Source organism: Paramacrobiotus metropolitanus, unplaced genomic scaffold (assembly GCF_019649055.1).
Source record: "Paramacrobiotus metropolitanus isolate TYO unplaced genomic scaffold, Prichtersi_v1.0 Parri_scaffold0000024, whole genome shotgun sequence".
Taxonomy (NCBI): Eukaryota; Metazoa; Tardigrada; class Eutardigrada; order Parachela; family Macrobiotidae; genus Paramacrobiotus; species Paramacrobiotus metropolitanus.
In genome coordinates, this window is record NW_026570244.1 from 919,034 (window position 1) to 944,705 (window position 25,672).

The following is a 25,672-nucleotide window of genomic DNA, read 5'->3' on the forward strand; positions in this document are numbered from 1 at the left end:
ATTGTTAAATGAATAACTGGGGTCAGTGACAGTCACACCGGCTAAACTAGCTGTGTAAAGATAAGTACAAGTACAGTACCTGTAGGTATTGCGTATATATCTATATTAGCGGTGGTTGCGAACCACATTACTGCACGAGCGCGAGCGCTAATACCACTGGGAAATGGTACTGGGATTGTGGAACTGGAAAAGTGTTACGTACGCTCTTCGTGGCGTCAGACAAATTTATGCTCTTGACGATCAGTTAATTGCAGCACCTCGCGCTTCGCGCTCGGTGCAAATAAATGAAATAATACATGTGGTTTTATTTGCCCATGCGTGCAAGAGCGGAGCCAGCGCGATCACAAGCTGCCGCCCGGGGCCCATTTCAACCGGACGCGGAAATCCGGTATCCGCTCCCCCGCTCGATCGGCATTCAGCTAAATCAAAATCAGCATGAATCCAATTTGGCTTTTGTCGTGGTCAGCTTGCTAAGAGAGTCGTGGCGAAGCTGAACGCGGACGCCAATAATAATTGTCGTTATTATTGGCGTCCGCGTCGTTATAATAATAATTGTCGTTATAATAATTATTCTTGACCAGCGAGCAGCTCTGCTTGCCGTTGAACATCGCCGGAGTCTAAATGCCGTGCAGTCGTGTGGTCTAAATGCGCCTTCAGCATGCATGTCCGGGCCGTTGCGTGGCAGCCGTTGCGGGCCTTTGCCTGCTCGCCGAAAGGTCACGGCAGCGGATCCAGCACGAACTGCGGTGAACCAGAACGCTGACCACGTCATATCCTTCGCACTATTTTGACGCATAGGGTCGCTTCGCGCTGCACAGCTCTTGACGCGATCTTCTACTCGGCGAATCATAATCATAATAACACACTTCACCGGAAATAGCGGAAGTTATGTCATTGACATTAATAAATTGAATACGAGCATGTCACACGTACTTCCATTGCTGCCCAAAAAAAAATCATGAAAACATATGATGATTCTTATTGCTAATCAATGTAATCACTGTGGGATTTTATTTCTCAGTACGTACAAAGTGAGCTCCGCTCAACAATCACTGTTATTAATCGCATTTGCATACTCCATAAATCCATATTAAACTTTAAAAAAATGGTGGTGACCCTTCCGTTTACAGTCTTCGACAGCATTCACTCGTTGACAACCGGCTGATCGCGGAAATACACACGCAGTTAGTTACGTACTAGCCTACTACTGAGTAGGCATTTCTCGGCATCCATAAACAAAAAAAAGCCATTTCGGTACTGGCAAGATACAGCCGGAAATGCAAAATAACCGCCAGAAGCCGTCCGCCAACGAACCAGAACTGGACGAGAAAGGTCATCGATCGCTTGACCGATGGTTTATTCTAACCTTAGCGTCAATAAGGAAAACAAAAACACATTTACAAATTACAGGAGGGGAAATATCCGCACAATACGTGCTTCGTCAGACGCGCAGAACCGCGAGATGATGGCGTCGCAGCGCCGGAAACAGAGCTGAGGCAGCACGGAGTATCACTGCGGAAACACCTGGCCTTGGTGGACAGTAACACTGCCCGTTGACATCGTCGACAGTGTTAGCTCTCAAGGCACTGCGGGCTCTGTCGCGGGCGCATTCCAGACGTCGCGGTGCTCGGCCCGGACGTGCCACAGCATGTAGTCGCGCTGACAGCCCTCGCCCAGGCGCAGAAAGTCGGCGCGGCACCCCTGCAAACAGGAGAAGGTCACGCCGGCATCCGCAAGCTCAACTACCCCGCAACGCCTCAGCTCGGCGACCTACCTCCACGGGACACTGGTACCAGCACACGCTGCGTGCACGGTCAGTACCGTCGGCGGGAATGCGGTCCTCCAGCGCTCTCAGCCTCTGCAAAACACTGACTGTCAGTTGTCCTGCCTGACGCCGGAAGTGGCAAGTTTCTGCCAACCTGTTGCGCTTCCGGCGAGTAATCCGCCGACCATCCATCAGCTCGGGGTGCATGGCCTTGACGTGCAGTTCCATCTTATCATCGGAAGCGTTCAGCAACCGCTCGCAACCCTGCCAGGTACAGCACGCCGCGGTCATCACCGCCAGCGGGAACTAAACAGCGACGGGAGTGTCGCGACTTACCGGCGCCGTGGTACCGCCGGCTTAGTAGCAAGTCGTAGCGCTGTCCGTGCTGCTCCATCATGTGCAGGTGGATTCCGAAGCCCGAGTCGATGGCGTGGTCGCTGCAGGGATCGATGCTGCACATGTACTTGATGGTGCCGTCCTGCAGGAAACGTCGGACTATCGGTAATGGCGCACCACACTGAAGTACACACCCATACACAGTACCCACCTTGTCGACTTGCGTGGGGATGACGATCCTGTCGGGAATGATCTGGCTGGGGAACAACCGGTCGGTCTTGTAGGCCCACGCCGGGAACCGGGAGCGGCGGGCGTGCGCCAGGTAGTGGAGACGCTTCTGCAACGGCGCCCAGTGAAGCAGGTAGGTAGTGCACATGCATAAACAGTGCATATTGTAGCGACAGAAGTTGTACGAGTACTACCATAAGACCACCCAGTTATGATTCATCATTGCGTTATGAATTTCTCTCCATTTTACCGGCTAGCTGTTCTTCTTCACAATTTCAAGAATTCAGTCTTGCCTTCGCTTGTTACAGCCTGCATCAGCTTGATCAGCTTGTTCTGCTTGTTAAACTCTTGTCTAAACCTTGCTCCTAGTCTTGCATTGTTCTTGTCATTAAACATGCCGTGAACTTCCGTTGTTACGTCGTCAAGTTAGTAAGAGCGTCCACGACCGCGCCGTTGCCGGTCGTGCCAACCTTTCATCCCAACAGCCCACACAACATCGTGGTACGGTCAACACGCCAACCCACTAGAACTAGAAAAGCAGCCAGATCGGCTACTGTTACAATATCCAGTGGCAGCAGCCTACCTGCTCTCGCTGCGGATCGTCCACCTTCGCCTCGTCCGGCTTCAAGGCGGCCCGCATCCTCCGGTAGTACTTGGCGTGGTGCTGGTGCAGATGCTCGCGCAGGCGCATGTCGCCGGGGTCGTAGAAGGCCCGCGGACAGCTCTTGCCGGCGTTGCACTGCGCCGGACAGGGGCACAGCACGTTGAGCAGCGCCCTCTGCAGGCCGGGGTGCGTGGCCTGCAGGTGCGCCTGCAGATGGCGGGGCTCGCCCGCGCGGAAGCCCTAGCAGGCCTCCACCTGCGCGGCGAAGGGGCACGGCAGCGGGTCCTCCATGAGCTGCGAAAAGACCCGCACTCAGACACTCCGTCACTATACTCTGCTTGACAACTCACATCGACACTGCCCATCACCAGCACGTGCTGGCTGTCGGTCGTCTTCGAGGCCCGCACGAGCATCTTGTCGGGGATGCTGAGGGCCATTTGCTCGGCGTCCGTATCGGGTCGCCCCAGCATCGCGCAGAATTTCTGCACAAAGTTCGTCAAGAACAGCACAACGCACGCGATAGCAGTACTGAGAACAGATCGAACATCACAGCTTTAGCTCCTTACCAGTCTTTCCTTGGCTGGCTTCTTATCCTTGCTTTCTGCCTCCGCCAGCTTTACAGAAACATCATCCGGGGGCGCTGTATTTGAGCTGCCATTTTCTGAGGAAAATTGGGCGGATGGCGAAGTGCTGTCGTTGTGGGACGTCGGAGCGCACGCCGAGTTCGTCGCTTCGGCTGCTAGTCGGATTGGGCCTCCGTCATCATCCTTATCTTCGTCCTCGCATTTTAAGGCCGATACAGTATTGACTAGCTCAGACATTTTGCGTAATACGTCAGTCAATCTGTACGTATACAACGTCAAACTCGAAAGGAATGCAAGATGAAAGTCGACAACGACAAGTACTGGAAAGATCGACACGACCTGTTTTCGTGAACTGAGTCACTGATAAAGCAAAAGCCCTTCCAGTCTGCCGCACCTGGGCGGTTACCAACCTGCCATCGCTTTCGGTCATCGGAACTTCCTACGAGTGAATCGGTTCTTTTAAGTTTTAAGTTACCAATCATGAATATGAGTACTAAATGACGAATCACGATTATCACTAATCAATGCAAATTTACATTTGCTTCCGGTGAGTAAATCAACCATCAGCAGTATGCAATCACTGTTACTGGATCAATCGCAATTATCCATATCAAATCCAAAAAATTATGGCCTGATGATAAATAAGGTGATCCTTCCGTTTATAATTTTGAACTGCATTCCCTCGTTGACTACCAGATTAAAAAAAAAGTAAGACACTTAATTATACTAACTGTAAGTTGTATCAGTTGTATGATGTACCTAATACCTATCATGTATGCGACTGCACAGTGCACAACCGGAACTGGTAGTTCATTTCTACAGGCGGAAGTGCACCAGTTTCTGAGTATTGGCGAGGTTAGCACCAGGTCAAACGCAGACAAGTCTTCTCCGGCGCCAAAATTAACGGCTGCGTGGGCTTTATTAGAAGACTGCGCGAGCACTAGCACTTTACAGCCATACGTAGTTTCAGCTAATTTTCGCGTTTCTTGTTTCTCGCATCCGCTGGATAATACAAGAGAAAATTGACACTACTCTAGTGACTATACGTTCTAGTGACTTGTATGCAACCAGTGCTAGCAGGCGCATTCCTCAACATCAGTACAAAAACAGTTACTTCGGCATCGGCAAGAAACAACCGGAAATGCAAAAGAACCGGCAGACGCCGGCCGCCAGTGAACTCTAAGCAGACAGAACGCGCCGAGAAGGGCCGCGTATCAACTGCCTGTTTATTTACTCGAATTTCTGCCGTAAATAAAAAACTACTGTCAATTGACAGATTACAGGAGCGCAAATATCGAACAGAACATGCTGGGTCAGATGCCTAGATCCGCGAGGGGAAGGAGTCGCTGGGCCGGAAACAGGGCTGAGGCAGCACCACTGAGCATCATTGCGGAAACACGTGGCCTTGGTGGACAGCAACACTGCCAGCTGACAGCGTCGACGATGGTAGCGCAGGAGACGCTGCGGCCTCTATGGCCGGCGCATTCCAGAGGTCCCGGTGCTCGGCCCGGACGTGCCACAGCATGTACTCCCGCTCACTGCCCTTGTAGCCCATGAACACGGTGTCGCACGTCTGCACAACCGAGGCGAAACGTCATGCATTACTGCATTAGGCATTAGCATGGCAACTAAGCGCGCCAATCACAGTCATACCTCCACGGGACAGGTGTAGCGCCGCATGAACAGTGCCGCGGTCCCGTCGCCGCCGTCGCTCGCTTGCAGACCGTTGGTGAGGGCGCCGCCGATGCAGTCGGGCGCAATCTGCTCCTCCAGTTTCTTCAGGTTCTGCACAAAACACCGCGTGCTAGTCGTCGCTAGTGAAATAAGACCGATGAATATCGGTTGAGTCTGCTTACCTGTTTGGCTGTCTCCGAGTAGTCGGCGGACAGTCCCAGCAGCTGCGGATGCAGGGCCTTGACGTGCGACTCCAGCTGTTCATTGCTGGCAGAAATGAGCGCCTTGCACTCCTGCCGTTCATGCAATTGCAGCGTGGTTAACTGGGCAAGCAAGAACAGCTGGGTGACTGCATCGATGGACAAGACACGTACCGGGCATTCGTGGAAGAAGGTGGTGTCGGCCTCGAAGCGCTTCTCGTGCTCGGTCCACATGTGCACGTGTAAGCTAAAGGCCGGTCGCGGTCCGCCCACGCCGATCGCTTCGTTGCGGCACGGATCCACGTTGCAGAGGTACTGGATTTCCTCCTTCTGCACGACACGAGTTGTCAAGCGTCCGGAATTACCTCAACTGCTTAACTGTCAGTCGACGAGCACGCCTTGGTCACCCACCTGGATTTGGGTGGGAATGACGATCTTGTCGGGAATGATCTGGCTGGGGAAGAGCATGCCCACGGTGTAGGCCCACACGGGGAAGTAGATGCGGCGGGAGCGCAGTCGGTAGTTGAGACGCTTCTGCACCGACCACACTCATTTTCACAATCAATCATAATTATTATAAATTAACTGAATTATTATTATTATATTTTATTCATTAATTACCCGGCACCGTGTGATTGGCCCTACCTGTGTTAGTCCGGGATCTTCGTCGGCGTCGGCCGGCTCCAAGGCGGCGCACATGGTGGCGTAGTATTTGGCGTGATACCTGCGCAGGTGCGCCGCCACGTGCATGTCGCCGGGGTCGTAGCAGACCTCGGTGCAGGTCTGGCCGGCGTTGCGCTTGGCCGGGCATGGACAGACGAAGTTGAGCAGGACGTTCGGCAGGTCGTGCTTGGCCTGCAGGTGCGCCTTGAGGAAGAGCGGGGCCGTCGCGAAGAAGCCCCGGCAGGGCGTCTCCTGCGCGGCGAACGGACACGGCAGCGGGTCCATGGAAAACTGCAAAAAACGTGCACTGCGGAAACTGTCACGAAGCGAGTGAAGCGCAGCGTACATCGACAGTGCCCATGACCAGCACGTGGTGAATGCCCGTTGCTGGCGAGTGGCGAACGAGGATCTTGTCGGGGATGCTGATAGGCAGCTGCGTCGTCTGGTAGTCGGGACGCTGCAGCGCCGCGCAGAATTGCTGCAATTAATAGGAGCATTCGTCAGCAATCCAGCATTCATTGCGATGATCCGACTTATCTGCTTCCCTGTGGCCTTTGCAGACAGTTTAGAGAATTCACTCTCAAATTAGCACAAGAACACACTTCCAAGGTACCACGATAATCTTACTGCGTGCGAGGAACCCAGACAGAATTCGCCGACGCTAATGTGCGTCTGCGCTAAACGAAAGGCGTGACAAGGACAACTTTTGGCAACTGACCTGCGCCGCCTCTGCCGAGTGTCTGGCGATAATCTGCGCGAAATCCCGTCGCGGCCGTTGTTGCGCTGCTGGCTTCTCTTGCGCAGTAGTCTGCTGCGGAGGGTCCTGCTTCACAAGACTGCTCTCTGGACAAGATTTCTGCAACTAACTTTCCTCTCAGGATTTCAATTTAATGTTCTTTTACCATTAAGGTACTTGTACACCCATCCCGCTAAGAAAGGCACAGTCAACGCCAGTCACTCGACTGCAGCGCAATCCGCACATCCAGCTCGTAATCGCAAGCCAAAAATGAAGAGAAGCAACTGCAAATGCCAAGTCATCTCGCTGCTTACCAGTTTCTCGTCGGGCGACTTAATGTCCATTCTTTCAGCAGACCCTCGGTGCGACTGCGCAGACACACTGCCCTGAAATTCCTCCACACAATCGCTTTCCGGGGACAGCGGGACTGGTGATGAGCTGCTGTCGGTGTGGGACGTTCGATCGATCGCAGGCTGAGTACGCAACTGCACCGAGTTCGCCACTGCTAGTCGGGCTTCTCCCTCATGATTCTCATCCGGGACTGTTTTGCACACGGACATGGCGTACCTGCTGCGCCGTAGCACCTTTACAAATCTCTACGACCCAAGTTTCAATAATTTATATAACGACTTTTCTTCGCTAAGAAAATCACAACTGGAAAACTGCACCGCGACAAGCAAATTCAGTACTCGTAGTGTGTCTTGTTTGAGTTGTTTCCATCTGCAAGAATCAAAGAACGAGTCACTGACGGAACAAAAGCCGCATCAGACTGCCACGCCCGGGCGGTGCTATCGCTTCCGCCGGAAGTCACCACGCTTCGTTCAAATTCTTGAAAACGTTTACTTGTACATGCGAGTATTTTAGTCTTACTAAGCACTTTATTACCATAATTATGTTATTACCATATTCGTGCTAATAACCATTGTTCATAATTAAATTTAGAAAACAGATGACCTCTGCGTTAACAATTGCAGGAGCATTCTCTCGTTTACAACCTTCTGCTGTTCGCCAGCAGTCCTGTGACTCCTGTTGATACTTTACTGAAGTGCACTCCTTCACGGCTTCGCCATGCACTGTCATAGTGCTTAGTGACTTGGATCTTTTATTGGGGTTGGCGGCACAAACCACAAAACAGTCAAACGTTATCCAAGTTATAAAGGTGGATTTCCACTAATAAGAATTGTATCGAAGTATAAGAGTTTGTACATTATGTATGAATGTATGATACATACTTCTACCCATCGCAAATTGCGTATTACACACACCATTCACTCGCCTATTCTACGGTTCCCTGTTTTCGCCCAACCATTTCCGTAGTCAGACGATTTGCGCCATGAGCTAAAAACAAGAACTTGCACGCACCGTCAGGCGGTGAGTTGAGCAGCGAGAACAGTGCTTCGAGATGGACGAAATGCCGTTTAATGTTTAATATTCCACCAGTCACGCAGAAATTAAAGACGGCAAAACATACATTTACTCATTGACAAAATTCATCAAAGGAAGGCAGGTCAGATCCAGTCATTCCTCAGCGCCAACCCAGACGAGCTACCGATCACTGCGACGACACAGCGTGCGCTGCCGTGTTGGTTGAACAACGACATTCAACTCGGCTGAGGACTGACCTCTGCCGCCTCCGCGGCCGCATCCCAGACGTCCGCGTGGTCGGCGCCCACGTGCCACAGCATGTACTTGCGCGCCGACCTCGCCTCGCTCAGGAACACTTTGCCGCACGTCTGCAAAGCGAACACATGAATTTACCATTTACGATGATCCCCGCAACGCCAGACTGCGCATATCCGGCGCATTGTTACTGACTGACATCCCACAAGTCTGTTCAATCAACAATTAATAATAAAACAAGCAAACTTATTCTCAAACTGCTCAGTAGCCTACGGATGCCGGTAAGTAACGGAAACACAGAAGCAGTACTACCTTGACACTGACAGGGCACGTGTAACGCTGCAGCAACAGCTGGCTGCCATCGTCAGCCTGCGGAGTGTGCAGAGCGTTGGTGAGAGCCTCTCCGATGCGGAGGGAAGGGATGCTGTCCTCCAGATCCTTCCGCTTCTAAACAACAAACGCACACCTACTACGACGCTGATGTGGCGTTAATTGGACACAGTTGCAGTACCTTCTGGGCGGCCTCCGAGAAGACTTTGCTCAAGCCTAATACCTCGGGGTGCATGGCTCTGACGTGGGATTCCAGCTGGCGATCGCTGGCCAACACGATTTCCCCACACACCTGCAACAACCGGCCATGTAGTCATGTATTTACGTACTCGGTCAGCAGTCAGTGGCAGTCACGTGTTGCGTGTGTGCTAATCTAAGAAACTCTATAAATTATTAAAGCAGTAATGTTTTGTCGTAGCAGTGAGATTTGTATGCAACAGAATACGTGGATAAGATCAAAGCGACAAAAAGCACTGAGCAAGTATCAGTTAGCTGGACCTACGTTAGCCGTAGTTAAGTAGCACCGACGCAGAGGGTATGCGACGCAAGGAGAACACCAAACGCTAGCGGAGTCTCACGTAATAAACCACCTATAGAAACCACGCTGCTCTGTCACCTCTTCGGCAGGGCATTTGTGGAAGAAGTTGGTGCCCAAATCGAAGCGGGACGCGTGCTGCATCACCAGGTGATGGTGCATTTGCCGCGAACCTTGTGGACCGCCAATCTTGTGATCCAGGCACGGATCGATGTTGCAGATGTACTTGATTTCACGCTTCCCCGGCTTCTGCACGAAACAACCGAGCAGTTCAACAGCTACTCTAGCACAAATAATCAACCAATTCCTCATTAACATCACGGCCATGCCTCGCCATCCACGTCGCCCATTTCCGTGCGAATAACGATCCTGTCCGGGATGATCTGGCTGGGGAAGAGCTCCCCCTTGCTGCGCGTCCACCCCGGGAAGAACATGCGGCGGGCACGACGCAGAAACTTGTTTCGCTTCTACAAATCATCAAATGACAAGTAGTTACTGGTCTCCATACCGTGGTTTACAAAGTCCTTCCCAACTTCAGCAACACAGCACTCTTGTCGCTCTTGCCGACATGCGGATCCTCTCCTGGTTCGACCGACTCCAGAGCTGCACGCACCGCAGTGTAGTACTTCCGGTGGTCCTCCAGCAGGTGCTTGCGCATGTACATGTCGCCGGGATCGAAGCGCACCACCGGGCAACTCTGCCTGCCGTTGAAGCGGCCCGGACAGGGGCACACGAAGTTCAGTAGAACATTGCACAGGTCGTGCTTGGCCTGCAGGTGCGCCTGCAGCAAACGCGGCTCGCAAGCATAAAAGTCTTGGCAGGCCGCCTCCTGTTCGGCGTAGGGACACGCCAGCGGATCCAACATGAACTGCCATCAATCGCATATACAGACTTCAACACTGTAATACTTACACAGAAACAAGGTTCCAAATTATTAATTTCTTAATCTTTACCATCATCTCGTCCGACGTCCCCTTAACGATACTTTCTGCAAGTCCACCGTACAGTTTCGATGGCAATTTGACAGAGACATCCTCCAGAGCTGCTTCATCCGGGCAGGCATTTTCTGGGGACAACTGGTCCGCTGAACTTGACAAGCTCTCGACGTTGTCGGACTTCTGATGGCTCGCAGCCGTCGAGCCAGTGCCCGGCGACGCTGCTTGTCGGGCTTGTGCTCCCTCAAAATCCTCTTCCTCGCATGCTGATGTTGATACAGCAGCGATTATCTCAGACATTATTGCATAGCAGACATTTATAAGTAAGTACTCGACACGTTGTCGATTGATATCTTTGGCGATCCACAAAGATTCAACACCAAACTGCAAACCAGGAATGCTGAAAGTACGAGGAAAGAAAGTCACAGCTCACAAGCCGTGACAAGTGAAGAAAGTTGAAAGTTGTATCAAGTTTCGAGTGTTTCATTTCAAGAACCGACAGAACAAAAGCTGTATCAGGCTGCCACACCCGGGCGGTGCGGGTGATCATTCCGTTAGCATGAATCATCTGCCATGGAGTGCGCTTAAAGTTAGGCTGGGGCCGCTGGGCTGATGATCCATGCGTTCATTGCGTTGTGCATGTTGCAGTTGCAGTGCAGTGTGCAGACTCGCAGACCTGAATTCACTTTCTAGATTCTACTGCCATCCAAAATTTCGAGTTTGTTTCTGCTCGTTCAAACGTGGTACTATCGCTGTTTTGTTAACATTAAAGTCAACTGCCAGAGTTATGGACGCCATGTCCGATTCGACGACTGTGTTGGCATCTTCCGAGGATGAAGATGAGAAGGGAACATCCTCGGAAGAGGACAAGGGAATCTCGGAACGTGAGTCGATCTGCGCTTCGCCAACCGATACCGTCGACCGAGCATCAAACAGCGATTACGGTTCGACGGGTTCCTCATCTGCCCAGTCGTCGCCAGAGAGCAGCCGCTTGAAGCCAGAGCCTCTCCCGGCCATACAGGAGAACCCACTTCCGAAAAAGCTGCGCGATTTTGAGGAGATCACTGCAAAATACTCGGCAGATGCGAAACAGGTGAGGAGCTGTTTTCGGTACACGAGCAGCGAGCTTGTTAAGAACTTAAGACTAATTATTATTAATATTAGTAATTAGTCACTAATAAGTACAGTAGTGGCATTAGTGTACGCAGCTGCAAGAAAGTGACAGCATTACAGTAGTGATTACTGTAATGCTGTCACTTTCTTTCAGCTGCGCATCTGAGACGTAAAGTATTCGTCGTTTCGATATTATGCTTCGTAGGGTTTAACATTTGTTTTCTTTTCGACAATCTGAGTGTTGACGATGTGTTTTTACTGGCCGGAGTATAAGTAACATTTCAAGCGAAACATGTTAGTCCGTCTGGCTCAGTCAGCTAACAGTGCCCTGCATTGCAGAAATTCTGCGCGGCGACGCAGCGTCCTGATTACGAGGCGACGCAGATGGCGCTCAGCATCCCCGACAAGATCCTCGTTCGCCACTCGCCAGCAACGGGCATCCACCACGTGCTGGTCATGGGCAGTGTCGATGTGCGTTCATTCCCGCATATCAGTGTGTCAGTTCACCAACGCTCTTTTCTGCGCAGTTCATGATGGACCCGTTGCCGTGTCCCTTCGCCGAGAAAGAGACGGCCTGCCGCGGCTTCTTGGCAAGGACCCCGCACTTTCTGCAGGTGCACCTGCGCACCAAGCACCCCCTGCCGAACGCCCTGCTCAACTTCGTGTGCCCGTGTCCGGCCCAGTACAACGGCGGTCAGACTTGTAAGGTGGCCACCTACGATCCGGGCGACATGAACATGGTGCCGCATCTGCGCAAGTATCACGCCAAATACTACGCCACGATGTGCGCCGCCTTGGAGCCGGTCGAAGCCGACGAAGATCCCGAACGGGTGCAGGTAGGGCGCACCGCACGGTGTCAGGGTGTTCAGATAGTAGTTAATAATATTTCCGACGCTGAAAGTGAGTGTGGTGTGGTGCAGAAGCGTCTCAACTACCGGACGCGCGCCCGCCGCATCCCTTTCCCCTTGTGGACCTACAGGAGGGACATGCTCTTCCCCACCCAGATCATTCCCGACAAGATCGTCATCCCCACCAGAATCGAGGTGGGTGTGCATGGCCGCTGTCCAGCGCGTGATCACAGACTCATAACTAAGCAGTTTTATTAATTCCCGACGTTTGAGCAACTCGTGTTGTGCAGAATGGTGAAATCAAATACATCTGCAACGTGGATCCCTGCAACGACCAACCGATCGGCGAGGGCGAACCGCGAGCGGCCTTCTGCTTTCACATCCACATGTACACCGAGCACCGGAAGAGGTTCAGCATGTTCACCACCTTCTACCACAAGTGCCCGGTAAGAGGCAGTCAGCCGGGTGTTGTTGCTTTCTGGCCGACGGTAATTAAAAGGCGATTGGCAGGGATGCGAGCGGATCCTCGTTGCCGCCCATGAAGAGCTGGAAACGCACGTGAAGGCTATGCACGAGGAGCTGCTGCATAAAGGAGCACGCGTCGAATACTCGGAGGAGGCCAAACAGGTAGGCAGCTGCTTCCTCTGGCCGTTGGCTGGGGCTGGGCATGTCAGTACTCAGTAGGGTCCTCTTGCAGAAGCTGCAAGCGCTGGGAACAGCATTCCCTTCCAGTGCATCGGCGGCGCCCTCACCAACGGTCTGCAGCGGGACGACGGCGCCCCCGGGAGCGGCTCACTCTTCGTGCGGTACTACCGCTGCCCGGTCAAGGTACGTGTCTCCGTCCCAGACGGCGAATTTGCCGTTCCAGTGTGACCATCTTCCTTCCCTATGTAATGAGCTGTGTTGTGCAGACGTGCGAGAAAGTGGTGATGGGCAGCGGCGAGTGTCAGCGCGACTACATGCTCTGGCACATCCGCGCCGAGCACCGCGACGTCTGGAATGTGCCCGCGACGGAGATCGCGGTCGCTGAAGAGGTAACTGAGTCAGCACTGTGTAATACCATGCTAATGTTCGCCACCTACAGTAAATCTGCTTTTCAGTGATGCTGGCGCTTGTGTCTCTGCGCTTCCGGACATGAACTACATCTGGTCGTCACTCTGTCTTCTGACCAAGACCGTGTTGTTACTATTGTGGCGAGTTTTCCGTTTGTAATTTGTACATGTACTGTTTATTCTGCTCCGTGCAGGATCGAGACGATTCACGATGGCGATCGCGTTTCCTAATTATTCCTGCATTACCCGTTATCGTCATGACAGCCATTGATAATTAACTGAAATTTGAATTTACGGACTCGCAATTTTACAAAACCGACACGTGCAGTGCTATAGCAAATGACACACCGTGGGATCGCTTTCGCAACTGCGATCACCACACTCATATGAGTGTCGAGAAATCAAAAGTGTAGTGGCAAATGTACTTGAACCGGAAACAGCATATCTTGGAGACTTAACACAGTGTATAAAGCACGTTTACCGGCCACTGCCACGAATCCAAAGAACAGAGTGGGACACTTATAACGTCCCTTTCTCGCCGTACAAATGACGAAAAAGAACAGATGCAGTTGCGTCATAATTAGGCAGTAAACACAGCGAAGCGTGAGTATTTGCTGTATTAGTTCTGTATGCGCCCGATAGATTGCACCACAGAGTCTGATATACGGAATAATTCAAGCTCACTAAACAATCTCCGGGATGGCCATAGGCATACACTCTTCAATGAATTAAACGGAAATACTTTGTATAAAAGTTTTAAATAAAAACTACAGAAATGTGCAGTTTGTTTATCATTTTTATTTATTTTATTATGTTCACTTAGTTACGGGTTTATTTAATATTATTTATCCGATTTTATCGTACACATGTACTTAATTGTCCATTTCCGAAGTAACAAGCTGTTTACGTGCACCAAGCGCAGAATATCACACATCATCTTTTTAATTTTCTTTATTAGCGCAGTCCAGTCACACCTATTCACCTCCGAAATAAGACATAGGTAATATATTTTTCTTAGTTAAAATACTCATACATTCGTACTGCTCGTTGTCTGCACACGGAAATGGTCTGTGTTTAGTTTTACTGGCATTTATTCACACCACGAGTGAGGTTTATAATTCAGAAACTAATTATGAAAATCGATTAGCAAGCTGCAACACTTTTCGAATTATACGATTGGGAAACGTCTAGTCTGTACACTCTGTAGTCTGTACTATTGCTTTTTTTAAACGCGCTCAGTGCAACAGAACATTAATACAATAAAGGCTAGAACACCAATATGTACAATTACACATCATTATTATTTATGAGCGTTATTTACTAACTAAAAGTATTATTATTATTGCGTCTCAATAATAAGGGCTCAATTATATCAGAGAAAAATGTTCACAAAACTGGAACTCACAAAGTCTTTCTCCGGAACTTGGCTCATGAGTGTAATGAAAATGTCAAGCCCGCGCTGCTTCCGATTTCTCGCGTCGCCCATATCAGAAACGCTCATCTTGCGCATCCTCATAGGTAAAGCACACTTTTCATGGAGTGCGCAGGGCGACCGTCAGTGATATCAGTTTTATCGCGGAAAATGCTGGTTAACGAGGCACTGATCATCGGCAGGTCTTCAGTGACTACAGTACAACTACCGCAGTTCTTCATCAAGCAGATGAAGATTAAGCAGTTTCTGGACCTGCCAGCTCCGCCTTGGCAAGGTAATTAGTTAGGTATTACTAAAGTAGCTTAACATAGGTGTGTTGCTGGTATGGGTTGCATTTCCAAGAGATTCCCCATGCGACAGGCATTCTACTACTACTACAGTATAACTATATGTCCACAGAAAAACCACTAACAAGATCGTTCTACTCTTCAAAACTGAAAAAAAGCGCTGAAAAAAGAATAGCATTTTAATATTCCATTTCAGATTTAACTTTATTAAAATCAAAGAATAAGGGACACATATACGACTAAATTACTAATGAAATGCTAAAATGTTCCGGAATTTCTGGATATGACGAGCTATGTCTGAAATCACGTTACCACAATACGATGGAAACTACAGCATTTAGAAAAGGCGGTGTCAAGTTTCTCAGGCTTCATTAATTTTCAGAAGCGCTTTTGCTATCCATGATCCAATGGACCAATAGTTGCTGTCAAATATGCTACGTATTGGGACTCTGATGCGAATTGTATCTAGGTCAAAACTCTCGAGTGCGCAACAACTCACGCACTGATTTGTGAGTCAGACAGATTCACTGATAACGCCGCGCGCATTGGTCAGATGGAGAATCAGTTGCTGAATTAGAAAACCGAGCTGTTGAGCTTGGTTTTATAATTCGCGCTCACATTCATGACCGCTTGTCAACTCTTTAAAATTATCTTGCGCTGCTAATAAACGTTCGTAGTGATCCAGGCTGCATTAAACTGCATGTAATTACGCTGTACTTACTGTAGTTCGTCATTAAGTTTTAAGATAATAAGGTTTAATTAATTAACCTTATAATTAGTAACTGAGCGAAAATTTGATGAACTAACTAGAGTCATTCACGCCTAATTAGCACAATTAGCAGCTAATTAATTAGCGAATCTGCCCCGAATTAGTAATTTCGCACCTGGGTTTTTTTAGCACCTAATTAGCAAATTTATTACACATGAAAAAAATTAATTACATGTCATTAAGCTATGTGGGATTATTTTTCTTAACAAGTTTGCGCTTGTTGTGTTGCGTTATCCATGGTAGGGAATGGCATTGAAGGCAGATTTATTGCAGAATTCACGGTGCTGTCAGATTTGGTGTTTATTTCTACGAGTGTATCCGTTATCAGTGATGGGAACACGTTTCACTTTTTTTCTCTTAGTCATAGCGGAAAAATGAGTAACCGATACGTGCGCAGCAGTCGTGCCGCTGATACACGCGGGCTGCTGATATTTGACAGTCCTAAATAGCTGTTTCTCGACCGTCAGTCGTCGGTGATTCGTCACTTGTATATCTTAGAGGCGAAGGTAGCGATTAAGGGGCGTGCACTGGCGGGGGTGGGGGGTTACGCCAAGATTTGGTGGTAACAACGAATGAGGCTGGAGTTGGACATCGGATGTGCCCGACCGAATGGAAATCAATTGTCGCATTCGGCCGGTCGGCATTGAAGCCGGTTCTCCCTCGTGAACCGAAGTGTTCTAGTGAGCACTAGAGTTAATTTTTTTGATTTTCTCAAGAGTTTGTCGTCTCGTTTTACTCGGTGTGTTCGTCTGAATTATGATAAACTGATTAGACTTTTCGTTTCAGCCTGACACTCTACCATTGCTTACTTGCGATATTCTTCAATCAGTCTTGTAGTGCTTATTTTAGGATTCTGATAAACCTTTCAGAATGGATCCTCCATTCGTAAGTTCCTGTATATTGAAATCGTGAAGCAAAAAGTACTGGGTTTTTATCATTCCTGAACACTCCAGCGTTGTTTGTTTCTGGATAGGTCGCTCCAGACTATGTGTTGCGCATTCCGGAGAATGCGCTGCCGCACTTGAAGTTAATGACAAAAGAGACAGTCGAGCAACCGACATCCGCATTTGCCACTTGTTTCTTTCAACTTTTCACCAAAGAAAGAAACAAGAAAACCCCACATCCCTGGATGTCCGTCGGTACGCAGAGTCACTATGGCAATACAAAAGGTAAATCATTTACAAATAAAAGTTTCTTAAAGCGCTGTGTTATTTCGAGCATTTTCACGAAATTTTAGAGAGAATAGATGTCGCCGTACTCATTTCCCCGTTCGGGTCGAAGCAAGAGGCGCCCTCTCTCATTGTCTATGCTCATGAGAGCAAACCGGGCTTCGTTAAAACTGACAAGCCGGCGAAGGAAAATGAGCCTACGTTGAATGCCAAGAGTCGAAGGAAGGCTATCGGCGACCAACTGAGAAAGCGATTTCGAGATCGCCCGCTGATGCACGCACTACAACAGTGCCGCTGGAATTGGTTTTGGGGATCCTCCGGAGTGGGGATCTATTGGTCGGTATGGTACATGGAGTTAGAGGAGCCGTACACGATCTACCGGATGTATAACTCAGCAAACGATAAAATCGTGGTAGAGCCGGTCAGTACCGACGACAAGTATGTTTTTCCACGGCGATTCTGGGATCTTAAAGTGACGGGGCGTTCATTCTGTCCCGTAATGACATACAGTCATCAGAGCATTATGCAGCAGCATCGAACGCTGAAGGCTTTTCCGAAAGCCACACTGAACCGTTTTAACCATGCGGTGGATAGTGATTATGGCTACGAAGACTACCTACTGGGCATGTCAGATGCGGAAGATCCTGTTGTTCCCCCTGTGGAGGCCACCTCCGGTTTTGATGTTGAGGACGATGAGCAGAAGGATCCAACCTGGGTCGAGGGTATGCCCTAGTTTAATTTTGTGGTCATGTAGCCACTCGCCAGCCAGTTTTGGCAACCGGCCTAGATTGGATAGTTTTTGTGCCACTGCAGCGCTTTAGCAGTTTGTGTATGTCTTCCCTGATCTTCGGTGTCCTTTTTCTAGTGCTGGCACGTTATTATTGATCTACGCATAATGATCTGACTTTCTTACAAATTTGACGGCACCGTAATTGTGGCAGTGTGTTGCTCCTAGATCACCGATCCCTAATGATTAAACAGTTTTGGGTTAGGCGCCGAGTAAGTGATTTGTCGCGTTACGTCGTTCCAGCCGATCGGATATGTGGAACACGCCTGTCTGAGTAATTAGCACAAGTTACCACAAATTCAGTACCTCACGTAACACCAATAAAGTCAAAATCTACTGAACAAACTGAAATCAGCCGGTGCAGTTAAACGTACCACACGGACACAACAAGAGTAAAAAGGGGGTTAAAAACGGGTTAAAAACAACAAGAGTGACCAGCACGGCGGGTTAGACGCTCCTTTTCCGGTTAAGGATGGCCGTTGACGTTGTTGGGGACGAGGTGTTGGCCGGTGATGGCGTTGAGGCGCTGCAGCAGGTCGCGCTTGCCGGCCAGCTGCTCGCGGATCTCCGTCAGGAGGTTGTGGAACTGGAAGCTCCAGTTGACGTTGGCCAGCTGGCTGTACACCTTGCGCGCCTCCTCCACCGTGCTTAGAAAGTCCTCGTAGTCGGCCGGCGCGATGTAGAGGAGCTTCTGGCGCAGGCACAGGTTGAACCTGCAGCAGACAGACCGCTCAACACTGCTCTCAACCAACGCAATCAGCCATCGTTGCTCACATCTGCGTGCTCTTCTTGATGAGCGTCTGCACGGCCTGCACGCGCAGGTACTTGTCCAGCAGGAGCTGCTGGAAGGCGGCGCGCGTGCCCGGGTCGGCGTCCAGCATCTCGCGGTGCGGGAACTCGCTGTCGGCCAGGAAGAGCGCGGCGGCGCGCGCGATCTCCCACAGCATCGACGGACTGGACACCGTGTTCTCCACGGCGCGGCACATCTCCAGCAGCGACTGACTGCCCAGCCTGAACGACACCGCCACCAGCCACTTGATCGACTCGGCGTGCGGCGGCGCGCGGCTGTACTTGTTCACGTGGCCGTCGGGCAGGCGCCGCGCCAGCGTGTCCATGGCCTGTTGCAGGCACGTCTCATTAAAATCATTCTAAACAAATTAAACACGTCGTCACACTGACCAGCATGCCCACACGGTAGGCGGAAGTCAAATACTGCAACACGGCCGGCGAAATACTGCCGCTGGCCGCCGCCGGCGTCGGCGGCATCACCAGCCCGTTGAGGCCCGGGATGCCGGCCAAGGAGGGATGGGGGTGCGCGAAACGGTGCATGGGCGGCCGAACAACGGCGGGCATCCCGCCTGAAAGACAAGCATGGCCACACCGACATTTAGCGCAACAGAAAGCGACCACCAACCGGGTATGAGCATGCCCAGCTGCATCTGCTGGTAGTAGGGATTCATCGGGTGGCGCTGCTGCTGTTGCACCAGGCCGTGGTGCTGCACGTAGGGGTGGTGGTGGCGCAGCACGGCCAGGACGGCGGCGGGGTTGGGCGCGTAGTGGTGGTGGTAAGAGTACTGCGGGTGGTGCTGCAGGTGCGGCTGGTAGGCCAGCGGCATCAGGTTCTGGTGCGGATGCAGCGCGGGATGGTCCAGGTGGTTGTTGCTGAAGACGGCGGGGTTGTGGCCGTCCTCGGCGGCGTTGGCCAGCAGCGGCAGCTCGCCGGTGGCCTCGGCGAAGAGGTCGTACCACTTGCGCGCCACGTCGAAGAGCGCCTCGGGACAGACGCCGCCGCCGCGCGCTCGAGGCCTCGACGGCCAGCAGCGCCTGCTCCAGCATGGGCCCGTCCTGCTCCTTGCACTGCGCCAGGGCGCGCTGGATCTCCGCGGGGTTCAGCGCCGACGAGTGCGACAGCACCGACTGCGCCAACTCCGCCGCCGCGCGCACCATTTGAAGGTCGCTGCTGCGCGAGGCCTTGTCGGCCAGCACCGCCACCTCCGACGGGGTCAGGTGGCTCTCCCAGGTGTCGATCAGGAAGTTGACCGCCTCGAAGCCCAGCTCCATCGCCTGATCTACACGAAACCGGTTATCGATACACAGCCGCAGTCAACGCCAGCGAACACTTACTGGTAATCCACGACACATGCGAGGAATACGTCCGCGATTGCCAATTCTGGCTCACACAGTTCTGAATACCTGCAGACAACACTCGCATATCAGCGTGCATAAGATTAAAAAGGCGGTAGAGCAATTATTAACGATGCACAGTTATTCAGGCATTTACAATTATTTTCACGAAATGTTTTACTGATGTATAAAGTCAATGATAACCAAGTCAACAACTGACAGGCAACCAAAACACCCATACTGCTAAGGTTCGCGTATATCCATAAAAACTATTAAAATCAGTAATCGAAAATTTGTTGCAGTACGTGCAACAATGCAGCAACGAACAGAAAAAAATTTTTGTCAAAGTGGTACAGCAAGTTAGCAACATCAGTGCTTACAGATGGGCACAGCTGGTTGATGCGGTTAATTGCTACGATTTTATCAAAAATGTTTAAAATTATTTATCTGCCATTTTCATTGAAAGCTTTCTTTTTCTGAATAGCATTTGTGAATAGCAGAATTTTTTATTAATATTGTTGTTCCATTTTGTTCAGTTAAATAAATTAAGTGAATTTTCTTTTGCCTTACCGAGCGCGTAGAGGCCAATCTGGTAGGCGCACATGTGCAGCTCGCGGTGCGGCAGGCCCAGTTGCTGTCCCGCCACCGGCTGGAACAGCGCGTTGCTGACGTCCCCGCCGGCCTTGACCAAAACACTCTTGGCCAGCTCGAACATGAAGTGCGCCATGGCCTCGCTGGGCTGGTTGGGCTCCGTCGGCGACTTCTTGGCGTTGCGCTTGCCGTTGCGCGCGCAGGGCGTCGAGCTGCGCGCCAGACTGTCCACCACGGGCACCGCCGCCGGCGCAGGGGCCGGGACGACCGCCCTGGGCGGCGCCGGCACGCACTGGCTTAGGTCGTCGTCGCGGCGGAAGGAGGAGTCGCGCGAGTCGGAGCTGGAGTCGCCGCTGCTGGCGCTGTCGGCCTCGTTGCCCTTGGCGCCCGCCCCGAGCCGCGGGAAGCGCCGGATCAGCGTCGGACTGTTGTCGCTGCTGGTCGTCTCCGGCGCGGAGCTGTCGATGCCGCCCGCGAGGTGGTTGGAGTGCCGCCGGCGCGGCTTGAACACCGTGCAGCGCAGCTTGCTCTCCCAGTCCTTGTTGTCCTCGTCCAGGGCGCTCGAGTCCTCCGACTCCGCCGGTCTCACTATATTCTCTTCGCCGACGGGCGCTCTGGCCACCGGGACGGCTTCTCTCTGGTCTACAATATCCAAACACAACCATTAGCCAGTCTCTCTCACCAACGACATGCAACTGCAGCGGATAAGTGTTTTCTCACCTTCCAGACTAATTTCCCCGACAAGAGCCGGCAATCCCGCCTGTTGAGCATTATTCGGCACGGTTAAATAACTGGAATTCCGCGGGGAGGATTTGTTGCAGGGCGGCGAGTACTTCACGCCGTTGCGGTGGCTTTTGTACAGATCTTTGTCCAGCAGCTGGTGCATCACCTGCATCAAGCACAAAATAATGCAGCGGTGCCAAACAGATAATTAAACCGGCAAATAAAAGAAAAATAAATAAACAAAACAGGAATAGATCGAAAATATTTTAATAAATAGCAAAAAAATTGCAGTACCTTTCGAAGTCGGCTGTTGTCGTCCTTGTACGTCACCAGCAGTAAACAAGCCAGTTCACCGCGCTGCCGCCGCGTCCCCTCGCACACCAGGGGATGCTCCGCCTCCGCCACGTTGCTCTTCATCCCCAGCGCCATCACCGCGGCGTCGAAGGCCAGCTCCTCGTCGTGGGCGTTCCCGCTTTGGCGCGCGGCATCTGCAAACAGCACACCGTTAACAAAACGCCACTGCCGTCAGCCAACACAAGAACAACGCACTGGAGAGCGATTCAAAGACGAAGAGCGCCAACGGCAGCGGCAACAGCGCATCGCCCCGCGACTTGACCGTCCCGTCGCGCAGCGCGACGGCCCGCTGGCGCAGGATCTCCACTTCCGGGCGGGCCTGTGGGATCTTCTTCAAGAGCACCACAATCTCGCTCTCCTGGTGCGCCATCTTCACCTCCAGGGCCTTGGAGCTGGCCGGGGGGCGGGCCAGCTCGATGGCCAGGAGGCCGAGGCGGAAGGCCAGGTGGTAGGCTTCGTTCTCCATCAGGACGCTGATGAGGAAGGCCAGCTGCGTCAGAGATGCCGTCGCGGCGAGGGTCAACTGCTGGAGAAGGCGCTTCTTGGCGCGCCCATCGCTGACGGCGCTGGTCTTCTCCAGCTGGATGAAGTCCGGCGGGCGCTCCAGGAGGTCCTCCGCCAGGACGACGGCCAAGCGACAGGCGTCGGCGGTGCAGCCGTGCACGTACAGCGCTTCGGCGCGCATGAACAGCACCTCCTTGGAGAAGGCTGCCTCGTTCCCGGGTGCGTCCGGGAGGGGGTCGACGGGCAGCGGGGCGTACGGCCGCCCGACGCCGTTGAGGCAGTAGTTGTCCCAGCTTAACGCGCAGGCGTCGATGGCCGGCCGGAAGCCGACGAACTGCTCCTGCTCCGTTCCCGGCGGCTGTCCGGCGCCGTCTTTTGGTCGCGGGAGCTTCTCCACGCACTTGGCCTGGTAGGTCTCTAGCTGGGCCTTGAGTTGGACGCGGTCGAGGTCGGCGTTGGCGGGGTTGAGGACGGCCAGCCGCCACAAGGTGGCCACTTCGTCCATGAGGCCGGCGCAGGCGCTCTGCTGGCCGCTGGCGGCCACGGCCGGCGCGTTGCCCATACGGCCGAAGCCGTAGCTGATGCCGTGGGCGCTCTGCTGCAACTTGGCGCTGTACCACCACGTCACCACCTGCGACGACAACAACACTGCTGTGGACGTGATGTATTAACTGCATTCACGATTGAGACGTTAAAAATATAATCATAATAAAATCAAACCAAAAAAAATCCTTTTCAATAATAATCCGAGCGCGTATTGTACCTGCTCGCAGGCCAGACACTCCTCGGTGACGATGGTGAGGAGCGGAACGGCGTTGTTGTCGCCGCGGCGGAACATCTCGCGGATGATGGAGAGCAGGTTCCACATGCCTTCCGGCTCGCGGCCGCGGAACTGCTTGAGGAGGTTGCTCCACTCGGAGGCGGCCGGCGGCGCGTAGGTGGAGAGGAAGTTGACGTCGCTGTATTCAACAAAAAGCGTCAGTGCATCGTGTACAACGCAGCAGACGCAGCGCGGACGCACCTGCAGACGAGGGGCGTGGGCACGCAGAACTTGACGAGCAGGTTGCGGATGTTCTCGTGCAGGCCGTCCTCGTTGAGGCACCAGCTGCTGTGGTCGTGCGCCGAGGGCCCGGCGGTGGGGTCGGGGGCGCCGTGCGTGCCGTTGATGCTGGAGGCGCTGATCAGCAGCTGGTCCAGCAGCTGCTGCGCCGTCGGCAACACCTGTAGGGAAATGATTTGATAGAAAGAGTACAAGTATCACAGATTCACAGTAAACTAATGACAATGACAAACTAATGACAATAAAAATTGACGCATTTATTAACGAAAACAGTAAAAAATATTATTGGTAAAATTACACAAACATTAGTAAATGCAGCCTAATTCAATTTTGATATTAATTTGTATTATCTTTCACTGACCTGCCGAGGGAGCTCACTGATGAAGTACTGGGCAAACTTGCGCAGCTGGTACAGACTGAGGCGCTCCAGGGACTCGGAGAGGGAGGCGCGCAGCATGGCTGAATGGGGCTACGACAGCAGAAGGGTAACGGGGATTCGGGCATTGGACAGAGCTGAGAGCAGAACTGATTAATACTAAAGACGGACGGACCTGGTGGATGCGCTGCAGACAGACGGCGACGACGTGGGCGCACCAGGTCGTGCTGGCGCTGGGGGAGGCGCGACGGCAGGTGCAGCTGCAGGAGGTGATGCGGCAGCGGTCGAAGGTGACGGCCACGTTGAACACCGTCTGCAGCGGCGCGTTCAGCACGTTGTTGGCAGTGGCGCCAGAGTGCGGCGGGATCACCGCGGCGCTCAGGTGGAAGCCTGCATATAGCACACATCAAACCTGCTTGAAATTGAATCATGATTCACGACGACAGCAGATCTGTCATCCCATGGTGCACTTATTCGTAATCTTTTAATGGAACAATAAAAGGGGAAACACAGACGGCCAGATTAAAGTATAAGCTCATCGGCAGAACACAGGAACCACTCGCGCAACTATGGATTATCACATGGACATAAACGCCACCAGCAACTGTGTGACTGGCAGAAATGTTAGCGCGGAAAGTAAACCATTTTATCAAGAGCCTAAAGCAACTTTCTACATTATCCATAATACGGATTAATGTTGCAGCAATAATCTGTGACTGAAGCCCTTATCTGGTTGACTGCACTTACCAATCTGCAGGACATCTTTGACCAACTTCCCCTTGTGCAGATGCTCGCCCTTCTGGAACTCCTCGGCGTTCCCGTTGGCCAGGCAGGCGTACAGCCTACACAATAGGGTCATTTAAGGACTGCGCATCATCACAACTGTTCGACATCATATAATCAGTATCCGAATGGCGTCTCTCTGAGATTCTTCCCCGCAGCCACGAGAGACAGACTGAGCCTTCTCCCTTCTCACCGAATGTCTTCGTCGTTCTCGGGGAAGCTCCAGAAGGCGATGCGCTTCTGCAGGTGCTCGGCCACGGGGTGGCTGTGCTTCTCCACCACTTCGAAGGGCAGGTGCCGCGCCACTTGGCGACAGGCCAGCTCCAGCAGGCTCCACACGCCGCATTCTCCTGACAGACAACACAAATCATCATCATCACTGTCATGCGCCTATCCACGCAATGTCGCAATCAAATCACGCATCCAGCACAAACTCCACCGTTTTTTGCATCGTTTTTACATTATGTAATAATTAGCCAAATCATGCTCATGTTTTTCTTATAGAAATTCTAATTCTCCAACAGAAACGTAATCAATGACTGGCACAAGGAGCGCCGCCGTTGTAATGCGAATGAATGGTGGTAAGCAAGAATGCCTTTCGGTAGCGTGCAACTGCACTGACTGCACTGCAGCAGCATGACTCACCGTTGGGCTGCGCTTGCGCAACCTTGGCTGGCAGCGGACTGAGCCTGCTGCTGGCGGGATTGGTGCCCGTGCTGGCCGTCGTCGTCTTGCGCCAGCCCCGCCAGTTATTGCAGAGGGATTCCGTCTCGCTGACGTAGGAGCACAGCGAGTCCTCCTCGAAGCGGTCGCTGTCCTCGAAGGATCCAGGGTCCTGCTCCTGCTCCTCCGCCGCCTGCTCCGCGCCGCCCTCCTCCCACGGCTCGAACATCCTCCCGACCGCCGCTCTCAACCGCCACGCCACGCTTTCCTGCAATGCCAACATGCTCCTGCATTTTTGCAAGGGATCGAAGGCGAGATTCGCAGCAGATAAATTATTAAAATTAAAATGAATCCGTGCACCATCATTACCAGCGCATGTGGTCAATTATCAGTTACGTAGTGCACTCCACAAACAGCAGTCACAAGGAATTCACAATATCAGCACCAATTAGCACGTGCACCAAATTTTCTCAGTACAACTGTATGGAAAGCGCAGAAAGCAGCAAACACGGCACATTTATTCGCCAAACCTACCCGTTCCCGTTGTTGTTATATTGCTGAATAAATTAGATCATAGAAATTGCGGAAAAAATGGGATGTGGGATGAGGGAATAGATGAGAACAAGAAAAGTGTGGAGAAATGGAATGGGTGCGCAGAGAGAGCGAGCGATTTCTGTTTTCTAGGTCTGTCTGCGTTGTGTCTTGGCTAGCAGCGAGAGTGTTTTCTTGTTTCTGTATTTTTCTCAATGAGATTCACTGACTCACTGAATCCATATTCGGTTGATTCATCCAACCGACAAAGGCGACGTATTGAGCGGGTGTGGCTA

General features: G+C 52.0%; 6 protein-coding genes across 12 annotated transcripts; 2 read left to right on the forward strand and 4 right to left on the reverse strand.

Annotated features, from left to right (window-relative positions):
- Window positions 1-1,419: 1,419 nt before the first annotated feature.
- LOC129587372 (uncharacterized) lies at window positions 1,420-3,845 on the reverse strand. 2 transcript variants are annotated; one of them, XM_055481088.1, is made up of 8 exons: window positions 3,500-3,845; window positions 3,284-3,415; window positions 2,913-3,227; window positions 2,313-2,438; window positions 2,102-2,243; window positions 1,920-2,029; window positions 1,775-1,858; window positions 1,420-1,701 (listed from the first exon to the last, which is right to left on the reverse strand). In XM_055481088.1, the coding sequence occupies exons 3-6, from the start codon at window positions 3,018-3,020 to the stop codon at window positions 1,998-2,000; spliced, it is 408 nt and encodes a 135-aa protein (XP_055337063.1). In that variant the 5' UTR covers window positions 3,021-3,227; window positions 3,284-3,415; window positions 3,500-3,845; the 3' UTR covers window positions 1,420-1,701; window positions 1,775-1,858; window positions 1,920-1,997. The 2 variants fall into 2 exon arrangements, with proteins under 2 accessions (XP_055337063.1, XP_055337062.1); XM_055481087.1 differs by lacking the exons at window positions 1,420-1,701; window positions 1,775-1,858; window positions 1,920-2,029; window positions 2,102-2,243; window positions 2,313-2,438 and having other exon boundaries at window positions 3,032-3,227.
- Window positions 3,846-4,515: 670 nt separating this feature from the next.
- Window positions 4,516-7,465, reverse strand: LOC129587357 (uncharacterized). 2 transcript variants are annotated; one of them, XM_055481067.1, is made up of 9 exons: window positions 7,105-7,465; window positions 6,773-6,910; window positions 6,401-6,532; window positions 6,037-6,345; window positions 5,803-5,925; window positions 5,566-5,721; window positions 5,374-5,484; window positions 5,171-5,302; window positions 4,516-5,090 (listed from the first exon to the last, which is right to left on the reverse strand). In XM_055481067.1, exons 1-9 carry the CDS (start codon window positions 7,348-7,350, stop codon window positions 4,902-4,904), a joined length of 1,536 nt encoding a protein of 511 aa, XP_055337042.1. In that variant the 5' UTR covers window positions 7,351-7,465; the 3' UTR covers window positions 4,516-4,901. The 2 variants fall into 2 exon arrangements, with proteins under 2 accessions (XP_055337042.1, XP_055337041.1); XM_055481066.1 differs by having other exon boundaries at window positions 6,773-6,916.
- Window positions 7,466-8,391: 926 nt separating this feature from the next.
- On the reverse strand, window positions 8,392-9,812 carry LOC129587253 (uncharacterized). The gene is made up of 4 exons (XM_055480892.1): window positions 9,357-9,812; window positions 8,922-9,032; window positions 8,723-8,857; window positions 8,392-8,523 (listed from the first exon to the last, which is right to left on the reverse strand). The coding sequence occupies exons 1-4, from the start codon at window positions 9,600-9,602 to the stop codon at window positions 8,392-8,394; spliced, it is 624 nt and encodes a 207-aa protein (XP_055336867.1). The 5' UTR covers window positions 9,603-9,812.
- A 1,021-nt stretch (window positions 9,813-10,833) lies between these two features.
- Window positions 10,834-13,528, forward strand: LOC129587378 (uncharacterized). Its single transcript, XM_055481096.1, has 9 exons — window positions 10,834-11,303; window positions 11,663-11,794; window positions 11,851-12,159; window positions 12,244-12,366; window positions 12,462-12,617; window positions 12,682-12,798; window positions 12,869-12,999; window positions 13,083-13,205; window positions 13,272-13,528. Exons 1-8 carry the CDS (start codon window positions 10,998-11,000, stop codon window positions 13,099-13,101), a joined length of 1,293 nt encoding a protein of 430 aa, XP_055337071.1. The 5' UTR covers window positions 10,834-10,997; the 3' UTR covers window positions 13,102-13,205; window positions 13,272-13,528.
- A 945-nt stretch (window positions 13,529-14,473) lies between these two features.
- On the forward strand, window positions 14,474-17,894 carry LOC129587379 (uncharacterized). 5 transcript variants are annotated; one of them, XM_055481099.1, is made up of 5 exons: window positions 14,474-14,741; window positions 14,838-14,929; window positions 16,561-16,596; window positions 16,685-16,880; window positions 16,949-17,894. In XM_055481099.1, exons 3-5 carry the CDS (start codon window positions 16,582-16,584, stop codon window positions 17,611-17,613), a joined length of 876 nt encoding a protein of 291 aa, XP_055337074.1. In that variant the 5' UTR covers window positions 14,474-14,741; window positions 14,838-14,929; window positions 16,561-16,581; the 3' UTR covers window positions 17,614-17,894. The 5 variants fall into 5 exon arrangements, with proteins under 5 accessions (XP_055337074.1, XP_055337073.1, XP_055337077.1 ...); XM_055481098.1 differs by having other exon boundaries at window positions 14,474-14,929; XM_055481102.1 differs by lacking the exon at window positions 16,561-16,596 and having other exon boundaries at window positions 14,475-14,741; window positions 16,949-17,893.
- A 38-nt stretch (window positions 17,895-17,932) lies between these two features.
- LOC129587377 (zinc finger SWIM domain-containing protein 8-like) lies at window positions 17,933-25,554 on the reverse strand. Its single transcript, XM_055481095.1, is given in 18 exon segments — window positions 17,933-18,380; window positions 18,442-18,785; window positions 18,847-19,025; window positions 19,082-19,466; window positions 19,468-19,736; window positions 19,792-19,860; window positions 20,362-21,024; window positions 21,103-21,271; window positions 21,400-21,593; window positions 21,655-22,594; window positions 22,727-22,922; window positions 22,985-23,184; window positions 23,385-23,492; window positions 23,575-23,789; window positions 24,147-24,241; window positions 24,376-24,532; window positions 24,828-25,113; window positions 25,380-25,554. Coding segments are annotated over 17 exon segments (4,677 nt in total). The 5' UTR covers window positions 25,075-25,113; window positions 25,380-25,554; the 3' UTR covers window positions 17,933-18,133.
- Window positions 25,555-25,672: the final 118 nt, after the last annotated feature.

What these genes read in the sequence shown, in the direction of transcription:
- LOC129587378 (XM_055481096.1), top strand. Translation starts at nt 10,998, where the DNA reads ATGGACGCCATGTCCGATTCGACGACTGTGTTGGCATCTTCCGAGGAT. An exon ending in CCTTCTACCACAAGTGCCCG is followed by an intron (nt 12,618 to 12,681) that starts GTAAGAGGCAGT and finishes GGCGATTGGCAG; the next exon opens with GGATGCGAGCGGATCCTCGT. An exon ending in ACTCGGAGGAGGCCAAACAG is followed by an intron (nt 12,799 to 12,868) that starts GTAGGCAGCTGC and finishes GTCCTCTTGCAG; the next exon opens with AAGCTGCAAGCGCTGGGAAC.
- LOC129587372 (XM_055481087.1), bottom strand. Translation starts at nt 3,754, where the DNA reads ATGTCTGAGCTAGTCAATACTGTATCGGCCTTAAAATGCGAGGACGAA. An exon ending in AGCCAGCCAAGGAAAGACTG is followed by an intron (nt 3,416 to 3,499) that starts GTAAGGAGCTAA and finishes AACTTTGTGCAG; the next exon opens with AAATTCTGCGCGATGCTGGG. An exon ending in TGGTGATGGGCAGTGTCGAT is followed by an intron (nt 3,228 to 3,283) that starts GTGAGTTGTCAA and finishes GTCTTTTCGCAG; the next exon opens with CTCATGGAGGACCCGCTGCC.
- LOC129587253 (XM_055480892.1), bottom strand. Translation starts at nt 9,602, where the DNA reads ATGGCCGTGATGTTAATGAGGAATTGGTTGATTATTTGTGCTAGAGTA. An exon ending in TCTCGGAGGCCGCCCAGAAG is followed by an intron (nt 8,858 to 8,921) that starts GTACTGCAACTG and finishes TTTGTTGTTTAG; the next exon opens with AAGCGGAAGGATCTGGAGGA. An exon ending in CGTGCCCTGTCAGTGTCAAG is followed by an intron (nt 8,524 to 8,722) that starts GTAGTACTGCTT and finishes TTCGCTTTGCAG; the next exon opens with ACGTGCGGCAAAGTGTTCCT.
- LOC129587379 (XM_055481098.1), top strand. An exon ending in TCACTATGGCAATACAAAAG is followed by an intron (nt 16,881 to 16,948) that starts GTAAATCATTTA and finishes ACGAAATTTTAG; the next exon opens with AGAGAATAGATGTCGCCGTA.
- LOC129587357 (XM_055481066.1), bottom strand. Translation starts at nt 7,350, where the DNA reads ATGTCCGTGTGCAAAACAGTCCCGGATGAGAATCATGAGGGAGAAGCC. An exon ending in ACTCGGCAGAGGCGGCGCAG is followed by an intron (nt 6,533 to 6,772) that starts GTCAGTTGCCAA and finishes TATTAATTGCAG; the next exon opens with CAATTCTGCGCGGCGCTGCA. An exon ending in TGGTCATGGGCACTGTCGAT is followed by an intron (nt 6,346 to 6,400) that starts GTACGCTGCGCT and finishes CGTTTTTTGCAG; the next exon opens with TTTTCCATGGACCCGCTGCC.